Source organism: Euprymna scolopes, chromosome 46, assembly GCF_053919585.1.
Source record: "Euprymna scolopes isolate OS-2025 chromosome 46, ASM5391958v1, whole genome shotgun sequence".
NCBI lineage: Eukaryota > Metazoa > Mollusca > Cephalopoda > Sepiida > Sepiolidae > Euprymna > Euprymna scolopes.
The window spans coordinates 186,386,765-186,413,729 of NC_136527.1; the positions used below are offsets into that span (position 1 = coordinate 186,386,765).

Here is a 26,965-nt window from a genome sequence, read left to right on the forward strand (position 1 = left end):
TAGTAATGAAAATTCGGTAAATTTGATAACTTATATGGAACGGTTCATCAAGAACTTATTTACGTTAGACTTGAACACAACCATATTGAAGTCAGGCGGAAAGCAGGAAAACGGAAGACAATTCCACAGGCGTGCAGTTCTAAGAAAGAGGCTTTGTTCATGGAATCTACGTTTAGGTTTAGGCACAGATAAAGAGTGGGGGAATTATTGATAGTGTTTTCAGCTAGACGAGTGTTTCTTGTGAAAGTTTGGCGGGGGGGGGACAATAGACTGAAGTCGAACACTTTCCATGAAAATAACGATTCATCAGAGACAAACTCGCAGCATCTCTTCTGTGAGATAGAGGTTGCAGGGAAGAGAAAAGGACATCTCGTACAAGGCTTCAAAGTCTATTTTGAACTCTATCAAGGCAGGATAAGTCCTTTCTAGCAGCTCCTTCCCAGATGTGGCAACAGTATTCCATCCTTGGACGTACCTGGCTCTTATATAGATAGAGAATTGCATCCCTTAAGTTTGATATATACTATGAGACCTACCTGTCTTTTGAGCAAAGAGAGTGTGCTTTATATCAACTGCGGTAATGTTGTTTATAAGTTTAAATTCCAATGAGATGCTGATTATGTGGGGCGTACTTTCATGCATTTAGAGAGTTGTATAAAGCAAAACAATCCATTTAAAATTAAAATGGATTTGCAGTCCCCCTTCGCCTTCGACTCCAAACTTTGCTATCAGTCAGCATTTGATTGAAAGTCAATGCTGTGTCAGTAAGTATAATAAAATAAAGTTGTTTAAGGTCATACGTTGAGCTGAATTAAACAAAGCCGATAGCTATTAGTCGTGTGCTCTCATGTAATGAATAAATGCGTGAATGTAGGATTGACATGAAATTCTTAAAGATAAACTAAAATGACCGAAAAATGGGCTGAAATGACTTCAGTAAATAAAAATTTCAGGAAAAAACTAATGGACGGCTATCCGTCAATCATCCAGACTACGGACCCATTGAAAACATTACTCCCTCTTTGATAAATCGGGGGACAAAAATGTTACTCCATACCCCTTGCTTAAAAAAAATAAAATGTAAATGTGTTATAGACCGACCGATGGAGTGACTTGCATGTGACTAAAAATGCCTTAGCATGGAAGGGTTTCCCCTTCCATTGCAAAGGAAAAGTTACAAATGTAAGTGCAGCATATGTTAAGAACATATACTACACTTTAATCTTAGCCATGTGGCCAAGGTAAAGTTACAAACATAAGTACAGCATCTATTAAGAACAGATACTACACTTTGATCTTAGCTATGTGGGCAAGGAAAAGATACAAACATAAGTACAGCATGTAGTAAGAACAGATACCACACTTTGATCTTTATATTTAATTTATTTCGTTTAAAGAAAAAATTACAATTAAAAAAATTCCAATATAAAATTAAAACATTTAAAAAAGTAAAATCTCCAAAAGACAAAACAAATTTAGGCACAAGGCCCTATAAGATCTGGGGAGGGGAGTGTTGCAGGGTCTTTGTAACTAAAGTAAAAATGGAGTCTTTAGCGACTTTACTCTTGACTGGCAACATTTACCACAATACCTCATTCACTCTGTGGAATCTAAAGCTAACTAATGAAAACCCCACTGTAAAGAAGGCTTCCTTCTTTCGACGGGTGGAGGGCTTTGTAGATGATCCGAAGAGGGTAGTCTTAATGGGTGATTGGAATGCCATCCTTGATCCCAGGATAGATAAGGTCGGGAGGACTAGCGGGTCGGCGTGGTGTGACAGCAGTCTGTCTGACCTGATGGCTTCATGCGACTTGGTCGACAGATTTCGCCTGTATCACCCGAGGCGGGAGATGTGGACGTGTCATCCTAATACGCCTTCCTATCCAAGTACTTACTTGGATCGAATGTTAGTTAGAAGAGGCGATGTAGATTTCCTATCTTGCCCCACGTTCCACTTTTTTGGACACTCGGACCATAAACTAGTTATGGCCCATCTGAACTTGAGCCCTAGGCCTAGACTGGCTGGATACTGGAAGTTCAACAGCACCTTGTTGGAGCTGGAGGACTCCTGGTTGAAGGTTACAGAGATAATCCAATGGGCATTAGTGGGGGCGGTTACCGGGAGTAAGTGGTGGGTTAGTCTCAAGGCTAAGATTAGACGTTTCTCGGTCAAGTACAGCCAACGCCTCACACTATATAAGGCTAAGGCCAAGAAGCGTACAGAGAATAGGCTGACCCAGGCATTGGAGGGTGGGGACCCCCTAGAGATAGCACTAGCTAAACAAGACCTCAGCCGCTTGGCTAGCAGGCAGTACGAGGGCCAGATAGTTAGGGCTAGGCTAATGAAAGTCTCGAATGAGGCTATTAATGTAGACGCTGTTGAGCGTAAGGCTGCTCTAAGGCACGGCTCGGACGGGTACATTCGAAAGGTAAACGACCTGGAAGGGCATGCCCTCATGTTGACGCGGGAGATTTGCGAGGGATTTCGAACGCATCTATCGGAGCGCTTCACCCAACTACCCAGACTCAGGGTCGAAGAGTTTGGCAGCTATTTGGCCGACTCACCCCGCCTCATGGCGGCTCGAGCGGCTAGCTATGATGGTCTTGTCGTGGAACATGAGATCATTACTGCGTTGAAGCAGGTCGGCTGCAACAAGTCCCCAGGGCTTGATGGTCTACCCTACAAATTCTACTTGAGGCTGTCGCCCATGTTGGTACCTATTCTGAAGGATATGTTCAACCATTGGTTTGTTCAGGGCTCCATCTGGGCAGGTGACCAAGGGAGTGATCACATTGCTGAGGAAAGGTCAACGGCATGGTGAGGAGGAAGATTTAAACAGTTTCAGGCCCTTGACTCTGCTAAACACAGAGTTAAAGATTTTGGCCAAGGTTCTTGCGAATCGGATGCAGGCTGTCATCACTGACTTGATCGAAGCAGACCAGAGCTATGTGTGAAAGGGAGATCAATTCAGGACAATCTTCATCTGATATGCATGATCATAGAGGGGACAGAAGACGACGCCGAGGCCGTGCTGATCAGTTTGGATCAGTCCAAGGCTTTCGATACGGTGAACCATAGGTTCCTGGGATCTGTGCTGAAGGCCGCCGCATTTAATCCGGACTTCCGCAAGTGGATCTCTGTACTGTATGACAGGCCAACGGTAGCGGTGCAAATCAACGGTAAGCTGTCAGAGTCTTTTGCCGTATTCCGGTCGGTACGACAGGGATGTCCGCTGTCGCCTCTCTTGTATGTCCTGGCGTTGGAACCCCTCCTTCGCAAGTTAAGGGACGAGACGACTACACCAGTCCTGTGCGGGATAGTTCTCTTTGGAGGCACACGAGCCAGAGTTTCCGCGTTGGCCGATGACGTCACCGTGTTCGTGTCTTGCCCCACGGACATTCAAGTGGTCACCGAGGTGCTCGCTCGATATGAAGAAGTTACGGGGGCCGTCTTCAATCGCAGTAAGTCGGTGGGTCTGCGGTTGGGTGCCTGGACTGGAGTAAATTCGCTTCCGGGCATCTTCAGTTGGACCCACGGCCCGGTCCGGATCCTTGGTTTGTGGTTCGGACCGGGTCTCCAGCTGAAGAAAAACTGGTCGGAAGTAGAGGCCAAGGTCAAATCCTCTGTTAAGAGTTGGGTTCGAAGGAAATTGTCCTTGAAGGGTCGGGCGGAGGCGTGTGCTACATATGTCTTTCCGCTCATCCTTTACCGTCTGTCTGTACTACCTCGCCCTGCAAAACGACGATTCAGCTTACAGGAGCACCTCGACACACTCTTGTGGAACGTGGGTCTCCTGTATAGCGGCAATATCTACCTTTAGGGGCACCAGATCTCTAAGCACACGCGCGGCCTTGCTTCGACATCTGAGGCCCCTCACCTTATAAGTAGCCAAGTTTAAAGTCATGTTCACCTACTTAATTCAGTGTCACACACACGGGCCTGAAATCCTGGGGGGTATGGACGTGGCAGGCCTATCCAAGGCTTCCGGTCAGTAAGTCTGCAGAGGGCACTTCATTCTTGGCCACACCTCCCACGTCCAGGGGAAAAATTAGTTTTAAAGCCCTGTAGAAGGAGGGGTGAATATATACAGGAACTCTGCCCTCGCATTTAAAAACTAAATTGTTTAGCGAAGGATGCTCCGTGTCCACCAGCTGCTGGCTTGGGATTGCATCCTTCGTGGCATCTATCCATGCCCAGAGGGCCTCAGTCCTGGAATCCTTGTTGACCCTAATAAATTTGGTCAACAAGGGAGCGTCCTTGAACTTGGTTTGGTCGGTGACAGTATCGCCACCGACGTAAAGAAAGTTTTTTTAGCTGTGTATAACAGACCTTCAGCTGGCCTTTCAGTTCTGGTGTTGGCTGCAGAGGGCCCGTCTCACATATCCTTCCTTCTGGAAGGGAGGGGAGTCTCTTTGTCCGTTCCATGCAGATTGGAGCTTCCTCTTGTTTGAGGAAGAGGGCGCTTGAGTGTCCATCGGGGTGATTTTTGGTTGGTTTTTGGTCGTTATTGGTTTGGGCAGATTTTTGTTGGGTCTGCCCTTCCTTGTGACCGTTGCCCAACCTGCTTCTGCTGCCGGGTTGGAATTGCCTGCGGCTGCGGCTGGGGCTGTGGCTTGTACCTCTGCTGGGGTTTTAGCAGGTAATTTGGTGGGAACTTTTCCCGGGGGGTTCGCTGTTTGCCTTTTAGGACAGTCATTGGCCATGTGTCCCCTCAACTGGCAGTGCCAGCAGTGAGGTTTTCTCCCCTCCACGATCAGTGTCATGGTCTGCTCTCCAAACTTGAGCATGGCTGGAATGTTGTCAAAACTGTCCTTGCCCAGGACCATCCGAACTTTGTAGTCCCCAGTCAAAACGTTGCGTCAACCGCGGGCTGGGGTGACTGCCTCCACCTCACCGTACTGACTCGGTATGGCCCCGACTTGTTTTCCGGTCATGTAGCACGGGACATTCAGTACTGAGACAGTGGTGTTCCTCCCACCGAGGTATACTGACTGGAGCCGAATGTTCCTGCTTCTGTGTTCAGTCCTGGCCAGTCTTTTTGCATCCTCCTCTCTGGGGAGCAGAATTTCCCACATGCCGAAACTCCTTCTGCATATATAACTTGCCGGAATGTTCAAGTCAATGAGGATTTCCACCATGGTGTCTTTGTTGACACCCGTTAAACTCCTGGTCTTGAGGTCAGAGGTGATCAGGGAGAGAACTCTCTTCTCCAATTTTTCAATCTGTCCCGGAAGGGGTATGATGGTTGTTCCCTTCGTGACATCCTTGTAAGTGGAGTTGAAGAGTTCCCTATAATCATCGGGTGTCATCTGCTCCAGCTCCGGAGGGCCCCATGCCGTAGTCTCGTCCTGTTTGGTGTTTGACGGACTGGGAGGGGATCGGCTGCCGCTGCCTTTTCCTTCTGCTGGTGGCTCTGTTGTTGCTGCTGCTTGGCCCTTTTGTTTGGGGCTAACTCTGGCCAGTCATCCTGTGGTGTCGTAGACTGGTTTTGGCCCACCTTCTGGTCCGTTTCCTTCCTTTTGCCCGGAGATTGAGTCATGGGATTTCGCCCATCGGTCTTTATTGTCGTTGCGTTGGTTTTCGGGGCTTTCGGTAGTGTCGGAGTGTTTTGGGGAGCTTTGGGCGGTGGTGCCTTATATTCCACCCTGAGAGCCTTTAGCGATTCCAAAGTGTCCCTGAAAAGCGCTTGGGTTCTATGGGCAACTCCGTCTGCATCATCTTTCCCTTCGGGCGTTGGAGAGCTGCCCTCATGGGGAGTAGGTGCTTGGTGGCTGGAAGAGGTCTGGGAGACTAGGGGTGTCACGGGCTGTGAGTAGAGAGTGTGTACTGTCAGTCCAGTGGGTAGTGCTGTCTAAGCGTGAATGGGTAGTTTAGTAGTAATCCACTTTTTAGAAGCACTGGGAAACGGAATTCGAAATATCAGATTAGAAAGACAACCGCGTGCGTATCTATATTTTTTTAAATAAACAAAATATTTATTTAAAGTTTCAAATTTTCGGCTTATAAAGCCTTCATCAGGAATTTTCTTTTTAAACAATACAATATATATATATATATTTTTTTCTTACATGCCATGGTGTCGTTCCACAGAGTTTGTTGGTCGAAGTAGAGAGTGTGTACTGTCAGTCCAGTGGGTAGCGCTGTCTAAGCGCGAATGGGTAGTTTAGTAGTAATCCACTTTTTAGAAGCACGGGGAAACGGAATTCGAAATATGAGATTAGAAAGACGACAGCGTGCGTATCTGACAATACACACTCTCTACTTTGACCAACAAACTCTGCCAAACGACACCATGGCACGTGAGGAAAAAAAAATCTATTGTATTGTTTAAAAAGAAAATTCCTGATGAAGGCTTTATAAGCCGAAAATTTGAAACATTAAATAAATATTTTGTTTATTTAAAAAAATACTGATACGCACGCGGTTGTCTTTTTGATCTCATATTTCGAATTCCGGTGCTACCCACTGGACTGACAATACACACTCTCTACTTCGACCAAGAAACTCTGCCAAACGACACGTTGCACTTGAACTTCTGCATGTCAGTACAGTTGGGGAAGCAGTGACCTGGAATGGAATTCCAGAGTCTAGCGGTTCTGGGGAAGAAACTACCGGAGTAGAAAAATCTTTTACATCTAGGGATTTCTACAGTGTGGGGGTGGGATTTTGCAGCTTGTCTGGTCTGTCGAGGGTGTTCAAGTGCTTGCAGTTTATCAGAGCATTCACTATTAAAATACTTGTAGAACAGGCAGAGAGATGCAACGTTTCGTCGATGGGACAGAGGCTGAAGCTTAGATGCCAGTTTAGGGCCTATCAGATTTGCGACTCTCTTTTGAACCCTGACTGAACTACTGATTGGAGGTCATCCTCTAGTGTTTCTGCCATTACTTTAGATATATGTTCCTGATGAAGGCTTTATAAGCCGAATATTTGAAACTTTAAATAAATATTTTGTTTATTTAAAAAATACAGATACGCATGCGGTTGTCTTTCTAATCTCATATTTTGAATATATATATATATATATATATATATATATATATATATATATATATATATATATATATATATATAATTGTAATTTTCATTTATATATATATATATATATATTCAATTGTAATTTTCATTTTATATATATATATATATATATATATATATATATTCAATTGTAATTTTCATTTTATATATATATATATATATATTCAATTGTAATTTTCATTTTATATATATATATATATATATATATATATATATTCAATTGTAATTTTCATTTTACATATATATATATATATATATATATATATATATATATTCAATTGTAATTTTCATTTTACATATATATATATATATATATTCAATTGTAATTTTCATTTTACACACATATATATATATATATATATATATATATATATATATATATATATATATATATATATATAAAATGAAAATTACAATTGAATTTACCAAAATGATCCAAGATGGAGGGGGTTGTTCAATTATTCTTAAATTTTAATTACAGATTTGGATGGGGGCAGTTTTTACTCACCCATTTTATTTTTTTGTTCTGTTTCAAATGAACACAACCTCTTTTAATTAATAATAAGGTTATTATTTAGAGAACCATTCTTAGTATGGACCAAGTGTCTTTGTTAATTAGCATTTTTACCTAACAATTAAATAATCAAAATAAACGTGATCAAAGAACAAATACATTAAAATGTTGTTAAAGGCAGATAAGTGATTGATTCTTCCGGCAACCAGGATAAGATTTTGTTTATGTTTTTTTTTTTTTAAATAAATAATAAAAACTAGTGCCGGATCTTCGTGCGAACAAGAAGAAAAATAGCTGACATGCAACAGTTACCTCGGGAATCCCATTAATCTCTCAAAAACTGAAAATAAACCACAATACTAGTATAATTCCACCCAATAAAATTTAACAGTGACGCTGACGCTCCTTTGTATATTTAATTGTGAAAGTAAAGAATAGTTTTAAAAATGTAAACTATTTTCTCCACAAAAAAAGAAAGACGTCAGAAAGCAAAAATCAATCGGAGGCCCCCTCCTCATCGTATGACAAATTTAGAAACTGGGAATGATTACGTTTTGTTGGTAATTGTCTGGCAATTAAATCGGTGTTCAGTTTACATTAAATTCATAATGGAAAGTGATACCCTACTCTAAAATCTTAAATATTTATTACGGTTTTATTTCCCTTTTGCAGAAAATATTTGAGACTTTTGAAACGTAATAAAAAAGATTTTAAATTCTTAGTGGGAGTAAACTACGGTTGCAAATATTTTACAACAATGTTTTTCTACATTAAATTTCTGTTAATTTGTGATGGCCAATAAATGAGTATTCATTTCATGTCAACTTTATAAAAGAAAGTGATGTATTGTTGCCTGTGCATCTGTTACCGCGCGATATTTTAAATAGTGTGTTTAAGTTAAAACCATCCCCTTCCGATGTTAAGAAAGGATTTTTAAATAATAGCATGATGGTTTCAATACGGAACATAGATTCACACGTATCGTGATTTCTATTTTTAAATGTAAAATACTGGATAAAGCATAAAAACTCAAACGGAATTCTTTAACGACAATTAAAAAAAAATATTGTGTTGATGGTAAACATTATTATTTTAACAGAAAATCACATAAGTTTTACTAAAATAAACACATTTTTGACAACAACAGATTGAAGAATATATTTTTAGGGGATTTTTCAAATCGGAAATCCATATATTTTATTCACGTTTGTTATAAAGCATGACAGAATCAATATTTTCATAGGATTACAATAAAAAAAGTAAACTTATTTTAATGTTTCAGATTAATTTAAAAATGGGGTTTGTATTACTGTACACATAGATTCGAAAAAGTTGTGTACAGTAATACAAATCCTAAAAATGTACTAAATACTAAATACTCACCTTTTATTCCATGAATTCAATACGAAAAAAAAAGGCGGGATGAAATTGTTTTTTGTTTTGTTCTTTGTGTTCAAAACAGAATTTTTTTTTCCTTGTTAGGATTTCTTTAGTAAATTCATACAACTTTTGTTTCGTGTGTCCAATTCATTAGGAAATAAAATATATGAAAATATAAAAGAATAAAAAATAAAAGATGAAAAACACGATTTAAACGTGAAATTATTTAAAGAGAAAATCAACTGAATTTAAAGGTCATCGTAATAACACGGTGTCATCTTTATTTCGTTCCACGTGTAAAAATGTCTGTTAATTAGTTAAATGTTCGAAATGTTTTACTAACAAGTTTAGATTAAAACTTGTCAATACTCCATGCTTTATTAAATTTCTCTTTTCTATTTAATTTCTTTAGTAAACCTATTCTTTGTATTTCATTAAAATATACAAAATACATGAAGCTTGTGTGTCATTTCTTAGGATGCCAACGGATTAAACACAACACAACGACCGATATGTGTGCGTCTTTATTCTCCTCTGTAAACGTAAGTCGTCCCAAGGGGCGTAACTCCAAACGGTGAACACCCTGAATAGTTCCTCAGGCAACATTCTCCCTCTTCTCAAAGACAAGAAAAAAAATTGATAAGAATTAAACTAATATATATATATATATATATATATATATATATATATATATATATATATATATATATATATATATATATATATATATATATATATATATAAAGAAAAGTGACCTACGTATTCATTGGTCTGACTACCCTCCTGCATAACAAGGATTATTCTGCCCTTTTCACTTTTTTTGTGAAATCATAAAATCTCACAGTATCTATTACTATTAATTTAGGTCACCGCTTTTAAACATAATTGTTTTTATTGCATAATATCCTAAAAACGACTTACTTGATTAAAAGTTAAATGCGATATTCGTTTTCAGCATACCACAAAAAACCTTTCAAGTTGGCGAAATTAGACTTCCAAAGAAGGACATTCTCATCTCCTTTAAAATAAATAAGAAAGGCTTACTTAAAAAAGGGGATTCTGAAAAGGAAAAAAATGCAAAGAAGAATTCTCAATGTTTTTTTTTTTAATTTTTTTCTTTTCTCTGTCCTTTTATCGACCTTTCTTCAAACAAAACGAAACCTTCAAAAGATTCAAGAGTTGGGCTCTCTCTCGCCCGAAGATTAGAGTCCGAATTAAAATTAATTTTCTCTGAAAAGGTTGCAAACTTCTTCTTCTTCTTCTTCTTCTTCTTCTTCTTCTTCTTTAATAAACTTCTAAAAGGGGATGAAGAATTAAATTAATGTTGACGAGTCTCTCTGTCAAGGCTTGGAAGAGAAAGAATTAAAATGCTGACAGGCAATGTTAACGTTTATCCTTTTCAATGAATGGTGTATTTCAGAACATCTCAATTTCAAACCGTTTCAATAAAGGCCTCTCTACCCTTAATAAAGTGGTTGAATAAGTTTACGCCGTATGGTCACAGATACGACGGAGTCCCGGAAAAAAAGAGTCTTGCTCTCAAGAAATCCTATTTGGAACTGATTCGAAGGACGCGCAAAAAAGGGAATTGCTTGGACTGCTTCCCAAACAGCTAATCACTAACAAGCTTCTTCCAATTTTCGGAGATCAGCACACAGCAACTATTTCGCGAGCAAAAGGGAGGGAGGGGAGAAAGAGAGAGAGAGGGCGTGAGAGAAATGTCCGTGAGAACTTAAATGACAAAAAAGGAGGGAGAGAGAGAGCGAAAGAGTGTCACTCACACACACGCACGCACACACGCGCGCGCGCACACACAGTCGCCCAGAGAAAGGCCATTCCGTTCTCACGTCTTCTAGGCGAATGGGGGTAGAGGAGAAATGAGAAGGGTCGCATGAAAGTCAAGGCATCAACTACAACTACTGACCAAGAACGAGAGAGAAGGGATCACAAAAAGTAAAGAATGCTGACCTACCACCCACTTTGCACTGTTGAAGGCGACTTATTGATAAAAAATAAAAGTCCAACACTCTCCCGACAAGAAAAAGATGTTTCTATTAGAAATGTTTTTAAAATCTACATCAAGTCAAAATTCTAATTATTTTAACTGTGAAATGCCGAAATTTAATTAAAAAAAAATAACATGCTTACAATTTCGAAAAATTTAGTTTTCTATTTGTTTTTATGGAGGTGTTTATGATGTAAAATTATATAAAGAAAATGGGAATAGCTAAGCTTGATTAGGGAGTTTAAATTGCGAGGACTAACAGGCCTTTCTAAGCTATTTCACGAATCCACAACAAGCCAGTCATATGTACTCTTAAAATATGAGTGGGGCCAACGTAGCTTTCCTTTTGGTTAAGGAAGCTACTTCATGATAGCGTTTCTTTCGGTTGTCGTTCAATTCCTGGGTTACTCATCAAGGTTTTGTGTCTTTCCAATCTCTGGAATATAGTTGGAAATCGTTGTAATGTTACGTGTATTTCAGAAACAAGTTCTCGAACGTGCATGGATTGAGTTTGACTAAGGCACTAAATTGATCATTGTCAACATTTACACACACTTCTACCTGTTGAACGTTTATCAAAATTATTAACAAGCAATAACTATATCGATACGTCTGTACAGAAAGGAGTTGTTCAAGTAATACCAGGTTGAATTAAACACACAAGTGCGATATCACATCTATTAAAAGATTCAAAATACAAAGGCAACATAGTCATGCAGTTTGATCTTAAAGATGCGTTTGCTTCGATGCACGTAAATTAGTCAAAGAGGCACTTAAACGCTACCATTGTTATATTCTATATATTATGGGCGAGAAAACGTGTATGGTTGCAAAAAAAGAATGGGATAACTGAGTAAGTTGAACATATATTTATTTATCACAAATCAGATGAGCTATTTTTTGGATCATTTCTCGGCATCCGTAATAGTCACAATAAAGTCTTTCCGATTGTAAGAATCGTCTAGAAGCGAGAGCAGGGTTTAGAGACGGCTCGTCTGTTGACGTGGTTGTTTTGATGATGCGGGGTATAGGCGTGGCTTGTCTGATCGTAACGTTGTTGAGATGGCGCGTGATACAATATGGAAAAACCACAAAAGCACACAAATAAATACCGTTCACTTGTGAATAGAGAATCTCGTAGCGGCTGCGATTTTCTGGTCGGCCATGGTGCTGCACCTTTTCTCCCCTTTTTTTTCGGAAGTCTCATCAGACTGCCCCGCAAATGTTAAAAAATATATTTTTCTCCGCACTCGAAATGACAACAACTTCCGTTTCTCGCATCAGGGCAAGATCTCATCTCGTAACAATGAAAACGCTACTAAAATTACCAACTCGTTTCAGATTATTATAATAAATTTCACATGAGAACTATACCAGAATCTCTAGTTTCAGCATTGCACTATCATGAACGGAGGAAATTAATGAGGTGTACTATTTCAGCGATGCTTTGTGCTTGAGCAATAAACATTCTGATAAAAGCGGCAGAGACTGAATGCAGTGGAACCGTTACGAGATCTGCCTTAAGTCAACCTCCGATTAAGGTCTACTTGGACATCACAATAAACACTACGTCGGTGTTGGTGCACGTTCGTTTCTACAAGGAATTGATGACAATGAGATTTAACGCTTCAAAAGAAGAAAGTACAGAAAGGCGGTTTGCAAGGAATACCAGGTTGCATAGAACACAAGGGGGAGGGTCGATACGACAGCTATTAAAAGACAAAGAAAAGGCAACATAGCAGTCATATGGTTAAACCTTAAAAACGTGTATGGTTCGATCGCACGTAAATTAGTCAACAAGGAACTTACACGCGACCATATCCCTTCTAAAATTACCGAACTCATTTCAGATTATTATAATAAATTTAAAATGAGAACTATAGCAGAATTCTCAGTTTTGGCATGACACGATCGAGAACGGGGGATAATAACGGGCGCATATATAATTTTACAATTTCTAGAGTTGAACAAATGGACTATATATAATTTTACAATTTCTAGAGTTGAACAAATGAACTATATATAATTTTACAATTTCTAGAGTTGAACAAATGGACTATATATAATTTTAGAACATCTAGAATTGAACAAATAGACTATATATAATTTTAAAATTTCTAGAGTTGAACAAATGAACTATATATAATTTTACAATTTCGAGATTTGAACAAATGGGGAGAAATATAACAGCAAGGTTACGCAGATAGTTGAGTTTACAGAGATCATCACCTTGCATAGCTCTTTATGGAAACTCCAATGCGCTAAAATTACCATTTACAAGCCTTGTCGGAGATTATAAAGTAACTAAATTGAGATCATCCATACAATATATCTTCTGGAAAGACCCTAAGGTGGCAAGAGCCACCATCGAAGCTTAAATCGGAAAAAAGTGAAACGTCAAGAATTAATTAGCAATAGCAGAAGAAAGACGTAAAACAAAGGCTATCTTAAGTACGATAGCGAAAGGTCGCGCAGGGTTGGGGGTTTAGTTTAGTTTAGACAAAGTTGTTCTCTTGCAAGACGTCCGAAGTTGCAAAGAAGAGATAAGAATTGCAAGGGTGGTAGGAATATGTCAACACGGATAAAATGGGAGTCCATCATTCACAGAAATATTAAATGGTCAGAAAATTGGCTTCATAATTTAACGCAGTGTATCACCCCCCCCCCCCCGAGCCCGTCTTATCCCAAGCAATGGAATAAAGCAGATTCGCCTTTATGCAAATTATGTGGGAAAACCAGGTTGTTAAACACATCCTTAGTTGTTGCCCATCAGTTTTAGCAGATGATCAGTACAGATAGAATCACCATGAAATACTAAGTACAGATAGAATCACCATGAAATACTAAGTACAGATAGAATCACCATGAAATACTAAGTACAGATAGAATCACCATGAAATACTAAGTACAGATAGAATCACCATGAAATACTAAGTACAGATAGAATCACCATGAAATACTAAGTACAGATAGAATCACCATGAAATACTAAGTACAGATAGAATCACCATGAAATACTAAGTACAGATAGAATCACCATGAAATACTAAGTACAGATAGAATCACCATGAAATATTAAGTACAGATAGAATCACCATGAAATACTAAGTACAGATAGAATCACCATGAAATACTAAGTACAGATAGAATCACCATGAAATACTAAGTACAGATAGAATCACCATGAAATATTAAGTACAGATAGAATCACCATGAAATACTAAGTACAGATAGAATCACCATGAAATACTCAGTACAGATAGAATCACCATGAAATACTCAGTACAGATAGAATCACCATGAAATACTAAGTACAGATAGAATCACCATGAAATACTAAGTACAGATAGAATCACCATGAAATACTAAGTACAGATAGAATCACCATGAAATACTAAGTACAGATAGAATCACCATGAAATACTAAGTACAGATAGAATCACCATGAAATACTAAGTACAGATAGAATCACCATGAAATACTAAGTACAGATAGAATCACCATGAAATACTAAGTACAGATAGAATCACCATGAAATACTAAGTACAGATAGAATCACCATGAAATACTAAGTACAGATAGAATCACCATGAAATAATAAGTACAGATAGAATCACCATGAAATAATAAGTACAGATAGAATCACCATGAAATACTAAGTACAGATAGAATCACCATGAAATACTAAGTACAGATAGAATCACCATGAAATACTCAGTACAGATAGAATCACCATGAAATATTAAGTACAGATAGAATCACCATGAAATACTAAGTACAGATAGAATCACCATGAAATACTAAGTACAGATAGAATCACCATGAAATACTAAGTACAGATAGAATCACCATGAAATACTAAGTACAGATAGAATCACCATGAAATATTAAGTACAGATAGAATCACCATGAAATATTAAGTACAGATAGAATCACCATGAAATACTAAGTACAGATAGAATCACCATGAAATACTAAGTACAGATAGAATCACCATGAAATACTAAGTACAGATAGAATCACCATGAAATACTAAGTACAGATAGAATCACCATGAAATACTAAGTACAGATAGAATCACCATGAAATACTAAGTACAGATAGAATCACCATGAAATATTAAGTACAGATAGAATCACCATGAAATATTAAGTACAGATAGAATCAGCATGCAATACTAAGTACAGATAGCATGACCATGAAATACTAAGTACAGATAGAATCACCATGAAATACTAAGTACAGATAGAATCACCATGAAATACTAAGTACAGATAGAATGACCATGAAATACTAAGTACAGATAGAATCACCATGAAATACTAAGTACAGATAGAATCACCATGAAATACTAAGTACAGATAGAATCACCATGAAATACTAAGTACAGATAGAATCACCATGAAATACTAAGTACAGATAGAATCACCATGAAATACTAAGTACAGATAGAATCACCATGAAATATTAAGTACAGATAGAATCACCATGAAATACTAAGTACAGATAGAATCACCATGAAATACTAAGTACAGATAGAATCACCATGAAATACTAAGTACAGATAGAATCACCATGAAATACTAAGTACAGATAGAATCACCATGAAATACTAAGTACAGATAGAATCACCATGAAATACTAAGTACAGATAGAATCACCATGAAATACTAAGTACAGATAGAATCACCATGAAATACTAAGTACAGATAGAATCACCATGAAATATTAAGTACAGATAGAATCACCATGAAATACTAAGTACAGATAGAATCACCATGAAATACTAAGTACAGATAGAATCACCATGAAATACTAAGTACAGATAGAATCACCATGAAATACTAAGTACAGATAGAATCACCATGAAATATTAAGTACAGATAGAATCACCATGAAATACTAAGTACAGATAGAATCACCATGAAATACTAAGTACAGATAGAATCACCATGAAATATTAAGTACAGATAGAATCACCATGAAATACTAAGTACAGATAGAATCACCATGAAATATTAAGTACAGATAGAATCACCATGAAATACTAAGTACAGATAGAATGACCATGAAATACTAAGTACAGATAGAATCACCATGAAATATTAAGTACAGATAGAATCACCATGAAATATTAAGTACAGATAGAATCACCATGAAATACTAAGTACAGATAGAATCACCATGAAATATTAAGTACAGATAGAATCACCATGAAATACTAAGTACAGATAGAATCACCATGAAATACTAAGTACAGATAGAATCACCATGAAATACTAAGTACAGATAGAATCACCATGAAATACTAAGTACAGATAGAATCACCATGAAATACTAAGATAAGTTGTACAGATACTTAGCATAGCAATCCAAACAAATAAACCTCACAATGTAAAACCATAGAATTTACTAAATAAGGTGCAACCCCCTCGAAGGGGCACATCTCAAAATTTAACGTATTTCGGGAACTACAGATTAAGACTTAAAGGCTGATTTAGGCAGTAGATTAACATTTCTGGAAAGTATGGCCCAGTCACAATTACGCCCAGATATAGTGTGTTACTCGGACAATTAAAAAAAATATGTTCATGTGAATTAACGATCCCATGGGAAGAATCTCACGAGAGAAAAATCTTAAATATGATGAATTAATAGAGGCTTGTATGACAAACGGATGGAAAGCTGTTTTTGCCAATTGAGGTGGGAACGCAAGGGTTTAACATATATTGGTTTAGTAGGTTTAAAAAAATGTAATGCCTTAAGTACCATAACGGACACAGCTGAGCGGACGGCGACATGGTTGTGCTTCAAACAAAATAGTCCAGGCTCCGTAGTAAAGATAAAAACAGTTACTAAAATAAAAAGTGTATATGTCCTAAGGTGGCCTATTATGTGGACAATCAAAGATAAAGTATTCCGTGAAAAGAATAAATAAATATACACTGTGGTTTGAATACCGAAAGAGAAGTTTATTTACGTATTTACATAGAGACAAATAAAGCGTGTTAACGTTCGGGAACAAGTCTCTGTTCAAAGGGTCCAGTGAATCCGGTGACTCAATTCATTATGTAGAATGTTCTGGGTTGGCCAGCAATCTCCTCCCTCTAACACCTCCTTCCAAGGTAAGTTCTCCTTGAAGAATCTTGCTTAATACCGCATGCATGCCACAGAAAGAGGGTGAACCATAGACTGATCTGCTCTGGCAGGGTCGGCTTAGGGAGGCGGTATGATGTTGAAAGACATAAAACCGTTCAATGAACTAAGCAAAAAAAACATCACTGATGATACCCTCCAGCTGCAGGAACAAGAAAACTTAGAAAGGTTGATATTCGAACATATCGACATGACTTCTATTGCCGAGTCTCTTGACTGGCGGTAATCATGCCACCCTGCACTGATGATTCCCGAAAGGATGAAACACTAGTGTCTGTAGGTATTTAATAATTATTATAGTAAATAATAATGTCAGCCCCTTTAAGAAACTTGTTTCTTATCGTTGAGCACTTTCAGTTGAAATAAAGTTAGTTAACTTTGCTAATAGTTGTAATAAAGTTAGTAAACTTTGCAAATAGTTGTAATAAAGTTAGTAAACTTTGCAAATAGTTTTAATATATTAGTTAACTTTGCAAATAGTTTTAATATATTAGTTAACTTTGCAAATAGTTTTAATAAAGTTAGTTAACTTTGCAAATAATTTTAATAAAGTTAGTAAACTTTGCAAATAGTTTTAATAAAGTTAGTAAACTTTGCAAATAGTTTTAATAAAGTTAGTAAACTTTGCAAATAGTTGTAATAAAGTTAGTAAACTTTGCAAATAGTTGTAATAAAGTTAGTAAACTTTGCAAATAGTTGTAATAAAGTTAGTAAACTTTGCAAATAGTTGTAATAAAGTTAGTAAACTTTGCAAATAGTTGTAATAAAGTTAGTAAACTTTTCAAATAGTTGTAATAAAGTTAGTAAACTTTGCAAATAGTTGTAATAAAGTTAGTAAACTTTGCAAATAGTTGTAATACAGTTAGTAAACTTTGCAAATAGTTGTAATAAAGTTAGTAAACTTTGCAAATAGTTGTAATAAAGTTAGTAAACTTTGCAAATAGTTGTAATAAAGTTAGTAAACTTTGCAAATAGTTGTAATAAAGTTAGTAAACTTTGCAAATAGTTGTAATAAAGTTAGTTAACTTTGCTAATAGTTGTAATAAAGTTAGTAAACTTTGCAAATAGTTTTAATATATTAGTTAACTTTGCAAATAGTTTTAATAAAGTTAGTTAACTTTGCAAATAGTTTTAATAAAGTTAGTTAACTTTGCAAATAGTTTTAATAAAGTTAGTTAACTTTGCAAATAGTTGTAATAAAGTTAGTAAACTTTGCAAATAGTTGTAATAAAGTTAGTAAACTTTGCAAATAGTTGTAATAAAGTTAGTAAACTTTGCAAATAGTTGTAATAAAGTTAGTAAACTTTGCAAATAGTTGTAATAAAGTTAGTAAACTTTGCAAATAATTGTAATAAAGTTAGTAAACTTTGCAAATAGTTGTAATAAAGTTAGTAAACTTTGCAAATAGTTGTAATAAAGTTAGTAAACTTTGCAAATAGTTGTAATAAAGTTAGTAAACTTTGCAAATAGTTGTAATAAAGTTAGTAAACTTTGCAAATAGTTGTAATAAAGTTAGTTAACTTTGCAAATAGTTGTAATAAAGTTAGTTAACTTTGCAAATAGTTGTAATAAAGTTAGTTAACTTTGCAAATAGTTGTAATAAAGTTAGTTAACTTTGCAAATAGTTGTAATAAAGTTAGTTAACTTTGCAAATAGTTGTAATAAAGTTAGTTAACTTTCCTAATAGTTGTAATAAAGATAGTCAACTTAGCTAACACACGCAGTTCGTCAAAAATGATTAGATCACTCTGACTGATGCTAAAAGTTTGCATGGAAGATTTGGTCGTTGATATTGTCTCAGGGAGCTGTGTCAAGTGAGAATGTGTTGTAGTGTCTTCTTGTTTGGTTTGGCAGATCTTGAGTATAGGGAGGAGATTGCTGACTGGGCAAATATTGTTTTTAACCATTTAATGGACATCTTTTTTTAGCTGGGATATTTGCTCCACAGAAAAGACATTGTTTCTCAGAAAATTAGATTTCTGACATGTTAACTTTTCCTTCTCAATGTCCTTCTTGTTTGGGCAGTGATGTTTAAAAATCTTTTGCCATTGTTTACAACTCTCTGTGAGTTTTTGGTATTTTATATTTGCGTATTCCATTGACCAAATCAATGTCCATTTTTCCTCCCTATTCCATTTATTTTACTTCAGTCGATGTTCTCAGAAAACAAGAGGTCCACAACCTGGCAGAAACACTTACATTAACACATCCATAGATATTCGAATGTTCCATTTAAGTTCTTTATACCTCAGAAACTGAGTTAGTAAAAAAATTAAGAAATACTTTTCCTCTCCCCAATTAACCATTTTTATACGTTGTAGTATATTTTTACGTTTGGTCTCTTGGTCTAATGTGGGTTAACCATAGTGAGGAGCTCTTATTTGAGCAGCGAATACTATGTTTTTTTTAAATATTTGGTCAGGGTATACTTCGATGAAAAAGAATCCCATGCCAAGTTGTTCTGGCAAACCCCCGTACAGAGAGATCTTACACACTCGAGGACAGTGTCTAGTAGGCATTCTAGTTCTCTCAAGTGTGAGTTCTTGTATGTGCCATTAACGTTGATTTTCAGTAAAAAGAATATCTACATACTTCAAAAGAATATGGCTTTTCCTTTTTTTATTTTACTACAGTAAGTTTTAAGAGATCAAGGGGCTCCCTCCCGGAGCTAACACTTGATTCTGTCATGATTTAAATTTATATCCGAGGGCTCTTTTAAGAATACATAATGTTCCCTTTATGGTTGTTATTTGTATTTCGGTACAGCTTGGTCTTTCAGGGATTGCTTCTCAGTATTTCCGAAGATTCTTTTTTATTAAGCCAGTTGCTCATATCATAACCGGTATAATGTTTCTTTCAGAGACCATGTCGTTTTAAAATTATTTTTTAGGTCCTTGTGTGAGTTTTCATATGTCCAACTAAATTTGATTGTTGAGGAAAAGAATATCCGCACACTCCACAAGAATATGGCCTTTCCCCAGTGTGAGTTCTCATATGTATCACTAATTTTGATTTTTTAGTAAAAGAATATCCACATACCTCACAAGAATGTGGCTTTTCCCCAGTGTGAGTCCTCATATGTATCACTAATGTTGATTTTTCAGTACAAGAATATCCACATACTTCACAAGAATATGGCTTTTCCCCGGTGTGAGTTCTAATATGTTTCACTAATTTTGATTTTTCAGTAAAAGAATATCCGCACACTTCACAAGAATATGGCCTTTCTCCAGTGTGAGTTCTAATATGTTTCACTAATGTTGAGTTTTCAGTAAAAGAAGATCCACACACTTCACAAGTATATGGCTTTTCCCCAGTGTGAGTTCTCATATGACTCACCAACTTGTATTTTTCCGTAAAAGAATTTCCACACACTTCACAAGAATGTGGCTTTTCCCCAGTATGAGTTCTTATATGTCTCACTAGATTTGATTTTTTACTAAAAGAATATTCACATATTTCACAAGAATGTGGCTTTTCCTCAGTGTGAGTCCTCATATGTATCACTAATGTTGATTTTTCAGTACAAGAATATCCACATACTTCACAAGAATATGGCTTTTCCCCGGTGTGAGTTCTAATATGTTTCACTAATTTTGATTTTTCAGTAAAAGAATATCCGCACACTTCACAAGAATATGGCTTTTCCCCAGTGTGAGTTCTAATATGTTTCACTAATGTTGAGTTTTCAGTAAAAGAAGATCCACACACTTCACAAGTATGTGGCGTTTCCCCAGTGTGAGTACTCATATGACTCACCAACTTGTATTTTTCCGTAAAAGAATTTCCACACACTTCACAAGAATGTGGCTTTTCCCCAGAATGAGTTCTTATATGTCTCACTAGATTTGATTTTTTACTAAAAGAATATCCACATATTTCACAAGAATGTGGCTTTTCCTCAGTGTGAGTTCTCATATGCTTCAGTAAATATGATTTTCCAAAACAAAAATATCCACACACTTCACAATAATGTGGATTTTCCCCAATATGTATATTCATATTTAAATTCTTCCTGCAGCAAGATTATCACTACCAAGTTATAAACAATATGAGATTTTTATCCTGACTGTTTGAGTTTTAATCTGGAGTTCTGGATGTAAGTTAGATTTATGCTAAAGAAATTTCAATTTGTATCACTTAGTTTATTTGATAAGAGATATTTCGTCGTGTGAAAGTTAAAATATTCTCTTTTGTAAATTAGCAGATTTTTTTTTATTTTAAATGTGATATCTTATGATTCATAAAAACATTTTACAAAGTTAAATATAATGTTCTTATCACTATTTGCTAAGCAATCCAGATAAAATAACGCTTCACACATATATGTCTAATAATGTTGTGTGCAGTTGTTTTTGGTTGTCTGCCACGTTAAGCAAGAATTGTGTATAGAATACTGTTTAAGGAGAAGGAAGGTCTCTTAATTTTCATTAAAAACAATCAAGCAGGAACATCTGCATATAGAAAATAAATGAAATTTAATATTGTAATATAATTGTTTATTTTAATCGAGCCAACAAAACAAGAAACATAATTATATAAAACATTTAAAAATCACAGAAATAAACACTTAATTCACATTCGTATTTTTTTAAATGTAAAATACTCTTCATAGTATTTTGTAATAGATGAAGTAATTATGCAATTAATAAACAAAAAAAACAATAATATACTAATAATGCAATTAATAAAAAATAAACAATAATATAGTAATAATTTGTAGGAGCAATAAGCATAGTGGCTAATAATAAAATCATATTGCTAACAATAGAAATATTATAATTTTATAATACAGGAAAGTGAATTTGAATACTTTTAAGTTGGTACTTATTCACTTATTGAACCGTGCTGAAATAATAACGTTATTATTTCAAAAGCCATTCTTAACGTGGGGAGAGGAGGCTATTTTTTAAAAACTATTTTGTAATTTCAGTTCACAAATCAACTAAAATATTATCGTAAAATTTTAAGTTAACTTGAAAATACTATTTAGAAATAGCAAGGGTCACTAAGTAAACAAGCACCTTTAAAAGTAATAATCAAAATTATTATTCATATATTCTTTAATTTCTTTACGATTTTTATCCTAATTATTTTTCACCTTCTAATAGTATACATTATTAAAATGTACATATGTTGAAAGTTTAATATGAATTTAAATATGGCCTGTAAAATGCGTCTATTCAATTTATGTACTACGAACTAAACTCATTTCTTTCTTTTGCATATAAATATTAATGTTTTATCTATAACCAGTAAAAATTTTAGTGTATTTTAAATCTTTTTATTTCGCTTTAAAATTACATTTCCTTTACTTTTTACTACGAACTTGTCTTTCTTCTTGTATCTATAACCAGTATTTTATTATGCAATTAATAAAGTAAAATAAACAATAATACAGTAAGAAGTTTAAGGAACAATAAACATACAATTACCATAGTTGCTACTGATAATAATAAAAATACATTGTTAGCAACAGAAATGTAATAAGTTTATAATACAGGAAAAGTGAATTTAAATACTCATTAACTTAAAGTTAATAATAAAAATCAATGTATAATCTAGTTAATTAGCAACGGATACTAATATGGTTATTTAAAATAGCTTTCGTTGCAAGTCATATGTGTGGAAATATCGCCGTTTATTCCCTCCAATGTTTTTAACGTCTGATAATACATACTTGTATACCAACAAAATTTATTTTTTTAAAATTAACATCTGATAATACATATTTATATACCAAAAACATTTTTTAATTAACGTCTGATAATACATACTTGTATATCAACAAAATTTATTTTTTTAAATTAACATCTGATAATACATATTTGTATACCAAAAACATTTTGTTAATTAACGTCTGGTAATACATATTTATACCAACAAAATTTATTTTTTAAATTAAAATCTGATAATACATATTTGTATACCAAAAACCTTTTTTTAATTAACGTCTGATAATACATACTTTATACCAACAAAATTTATTTTTTTTAATTAACATCTGATAATACATATTTGTATACCAAAAACATTTTTTAATTAACGTCTGATAATACATACTTTATACCAACAAAATTTATTTTTTTTAAATTAACATCTGATAATACATATTTGTATACTAAAACATTTTTTAATTAACGTCTGATAATACATACTTGTATACCAACAAAATTTATTTTTTAAATTAACATCTGATAATACATAATTTATACCAACAAAATTTATTTTTTTAATTAACATCTGATAATACATATTTGTATACCAGACTCATTTATTTTTTTAAATTAACGTCTGATAATACATTACTTGTACACCAACAAAATTTATTTTTTTATTAACATCTGATAATACATATTTGTATACCAAAAACATTTTTTTAATTAACGTCTGATAATACATACTTTATACCAACAAAATTTATTATTTTAAAATTAGCATCTGCTAATACATATTTGTATACCAGACACATTTATTTTTTTAAATTAACGTCTGATAATACATACTTGTACACCAACAAAAATTAGTTTTTTTAAATTAACGTCTTGACAGCTGTGAATTGGGTATCTTTTCATTCAACAAATTATTTCATCCAATGCTTTTGAATGCATTGTTATTCGACTGTTTTTTAATTAACGGCTGATAATACATATTTGTATACCAAAAACAATTTTATTTTTTTAATTAACGTCTTATATTACATATTTGTATACCGAAAATGCTGAGTGTGTTGAATTTGTCTTTACAATCATCTTTTTAACGGCTTTAAAGTGTTTCTCCTTTTACCGTCGACGGTTTTGAGGGTTGCTACACCTGATGTTTTATCTGCTTTATTTATCAATTTTACACGTCGTTTATATTTTATGCATTAAACATGATAAACAATATGGTTACAATTTGTTGTGGCAGAGAGAGGGGAACTGTACCTGTTTTAGTTTTCTTACGTTCATTGACGGAGTATAAAAGCCAAGTGTCGTCAACTATTCAATAATTTCACGTAAAAATTTAATAAACGAAATATACTGAAAAAGTATTCTTATTGGTGTTTAAAAACAACACACAGCAACTGAGATACTATGGATTATGCGCCATATCAGCAGCTGTAAGTTGTGATGTGATATGTCTGTTTACATTACATTTAAGTTTTGCATGTTTATATAGTCTAGAAAACAGGGAACAGAGAGAGAATCTCAAATGTTTTCATGAACTTCTTTCTTTCATTGTTAAGTCAAAATTTAAAGAGGGAGATAAACAAAAGAAACTCATATAAGTCTACAAATTTGAATAGAAACGAACTGGAGTATGATGATGTATTATAACGAGGTACATTGATGCAGTGCAACACTAGATCAACAAGTCAAACAAACACAAAATCTTTGTTACTGTATCTTGTCGATATTTAATGTGCATTAATCGTCGGCCATGTTTTGTGTAGACAAAGCAACAAGTACTGCTGATAGTAGTGAATTTGTCCTTACAACCAGTTTGTTAACGACTTTAAAGTGTTTCTCCTTTTACCGTTGAATGTTTTAAGCGTTGTTACACCTAATGTTTTATCCGCTGCAATCAATTTCGTTTATATAGTGCTGAAATTATATTAAATAATAAAATAAGCAGTGGATAAGTAAATGTCATATTAAAAGATATGTAATTCAATGAACCCTGAGTATCTGCAGTTAATTATCCTCTTTACTGTTTGTATATATAGCAAATTTTACCCGGCCATTAAATTGAACTTATGTAAACTGCCTGTTTTTAAACTTGAATCACAAATTTTAAGCATTTTTAAAAGTTATGTTTTACAGAATAGTAAAAAATTGTGCAAATTGAAAAGAAGTTATAAATTGATATATTGTTACATATAAAATATCAGACTTACTTCTCATTTTCAGCTGCCAATATCCATTTTGCATGTGGTTTATGATGTTCAGACCAGATTGTATGACGTCATAAAATTGTAATGGTGTAAGAGTTGTTTAGAAAATAGACCAATAGTATCTTGGATAATTTGTATTATGTGTAAGGAGTGTATAACAACTCACCTGCCAAATCGATTGATCCTTAAAATGTTTATGTGTTGTATCAATATTAATACATTTTCACATAATAATCAGACAATATATATTGTGCAGTTGTACTTCATTCTTACGTGAATTTTGGATTAGATAAGCTTACCTAACATTTCTGAGCTGGCACTATCTATTTTGTTTGTGGTTTATAAATTGCAGAATGAAGAGGTATAAAATTATTTAATTAGAACTAGAGCACAAGTTGTTCATGGGAGAGACTTTATAGAATTTTATGATCTCCACAGAATATGTTCTTACAAAGTGTTGAAACATGTTGAATTTAAATTTGCTACCCTAGTTTTTAAGAGTTTGTAACAGTTTCTATATTTAAAAAATTGTTTCTCCACAATAATTAATATATTTTTTCAAGTTTAAAGAAAAGTTTTAAATAATTATATTTTTAGGGGTCAGTGAAAATTTTATGTTTGAATTATGTTTTTTTCCAAAGGAATCACCATTTATCAAGGCCAAGATGCAACTCGAGTATAAGGGTTAATAAGCACACAGTGGTCAATGTGACACTGTTGTAGTAATTGTTAGTGGAAATTTGGTAAATTCGATTACTTAAGGGGAACGCATCAAGAATTTGTTTATGTTGGGCTTGATAATGAACATATTATAATCAGCCAGAAAGCAGGTAAATGGAAGAGAATTTCACAGGTGTACAGTTCTAAGAAAGAAACTTTGTTCATGGAATCTGTGTTTTGGTTTAGGCACAGATAAAAAGTGGGGGAAATTATTGATAGTGTTTTCAGTTAAACATGTGTTTTTCCTAAAAGTTTGGCGAGGGGGACTATAGATTAGAGCTCAGACGAGCAATTGCCATGAAAATAAAGATTAAACAGAGACAAGCTCATGTTGTCTCTTCAGTGAGAAAAAGGTTGCCGGGAAGAGAAAATGGCATCCCCCTCTTGGCTACAAAGTCTATTTTGAACTCCATCAAGGCAGGATAAGTCATTTCTAGCAGCTTTTGCAAAGTTGTGGCAACAGTACTCCATCTTTGGACTATCCGGCTCTTATACACGTAGAGAATTGCATCAGGAGTGAGATATCTACTGAATCGATAGAAGGATCCCACAATTTTTCCAGCGACCTGATGTGTGTGCTCCATTACAGATCAGGAGTAAAAGTCAAGCCTATGAGCTTGTCAAAACAGTGGGCCTCCCCAAGATGAGAGCCATTCATTTCAATTGATGCCAGATGAGGATCAGAGCGTTGATGATGTAAACACAAAAGCTTGGTTTTAGATGAATTAAAAGTGATCAGCCATCTCTTTCCCCATTGTACCACATGCTCAAGATCAGAGGAGAGAGAGAGAGAGAGAGTACTTGGTCATTTATTGTCTTTAATGTGTTGCCATAGATGGTAGTGCCGGTAGCATAAATGTCTATGAATGATCTAAGGATATGATTTGGAAGATCATTAATGTAGATTAGGAAGAGAGTTGGTCCATAGATGGACCCCTGTAGCATTAATACAGAGACTTTCCGAACCTATCAGAGAGAAATGATTCATTAATTGAGAAAATATTTCTAGCTATACTGTAACTAGAAATCTTGTGACGCAGACCATTATGCAATACTCTCTCAAATGCCTTTGATATGTCAAGAACAGCTGCCCTAGAAAAGAAGCCTTTGAAGATAGATTCGCTAAGCCTATGAAATATAACCGTTAGCACATCTTCTGTACATCTAGTAGAACGGAAACTATATTATAAGTCACTAAGATATTTACTTTTGCTGAAGTGGTTGACTACTTATCTACTAAACACAGATTCCAGCAACTTACTCATGATGCCCAGG

The 26,965-nt window shown here is 34.8% G+C and overlaps 1 protein-coding gene and 1 pseudogene across 1 annotated transcript; both read right to left on the reverse strand.

Moving 5' to 3' along the window:
• Positions 1 to 1,142: 1,142 nt before the first annotated feature.
• LOC145271979 (U2 spliceosomal RNA) lies at positions 1,143 to 1,322 on the reverse strand (annotated as a pseudogene).
• A 17,913-nt stretch (positions 1,323 to 19,235) lies between these two features.
• LOC145271371 (uncharacterized) lies at positions 19,236 to 21,054 on the reverse strand. The gene has a single exon (XM_080126912.1). The coding sequence runs from the start codon at positions 21,010 to 21,012 to the stop codon at positions 19,981 to 19,983; it is 1,032 nt and encodes a 343-aa protein (XP_079983038.1). The 5' UTR covers positions 21,013 to 21,054; the 3' UTR covers positions 19,236 to 19,980.
• Between the last annotated feature and the right edge of the window lie 5,911 nt (positions 21,055 to 26,965).

What these genes read in the sequence shown, in the direction of transcription:
- LOC145271371 (XM_080126912.1), bottom strand. Translation starts at nt 21,012, where the DNA reads ATGAGAACTCACACTGAGGAAAAGCCACATTCTTGTGAAATATGTGGA.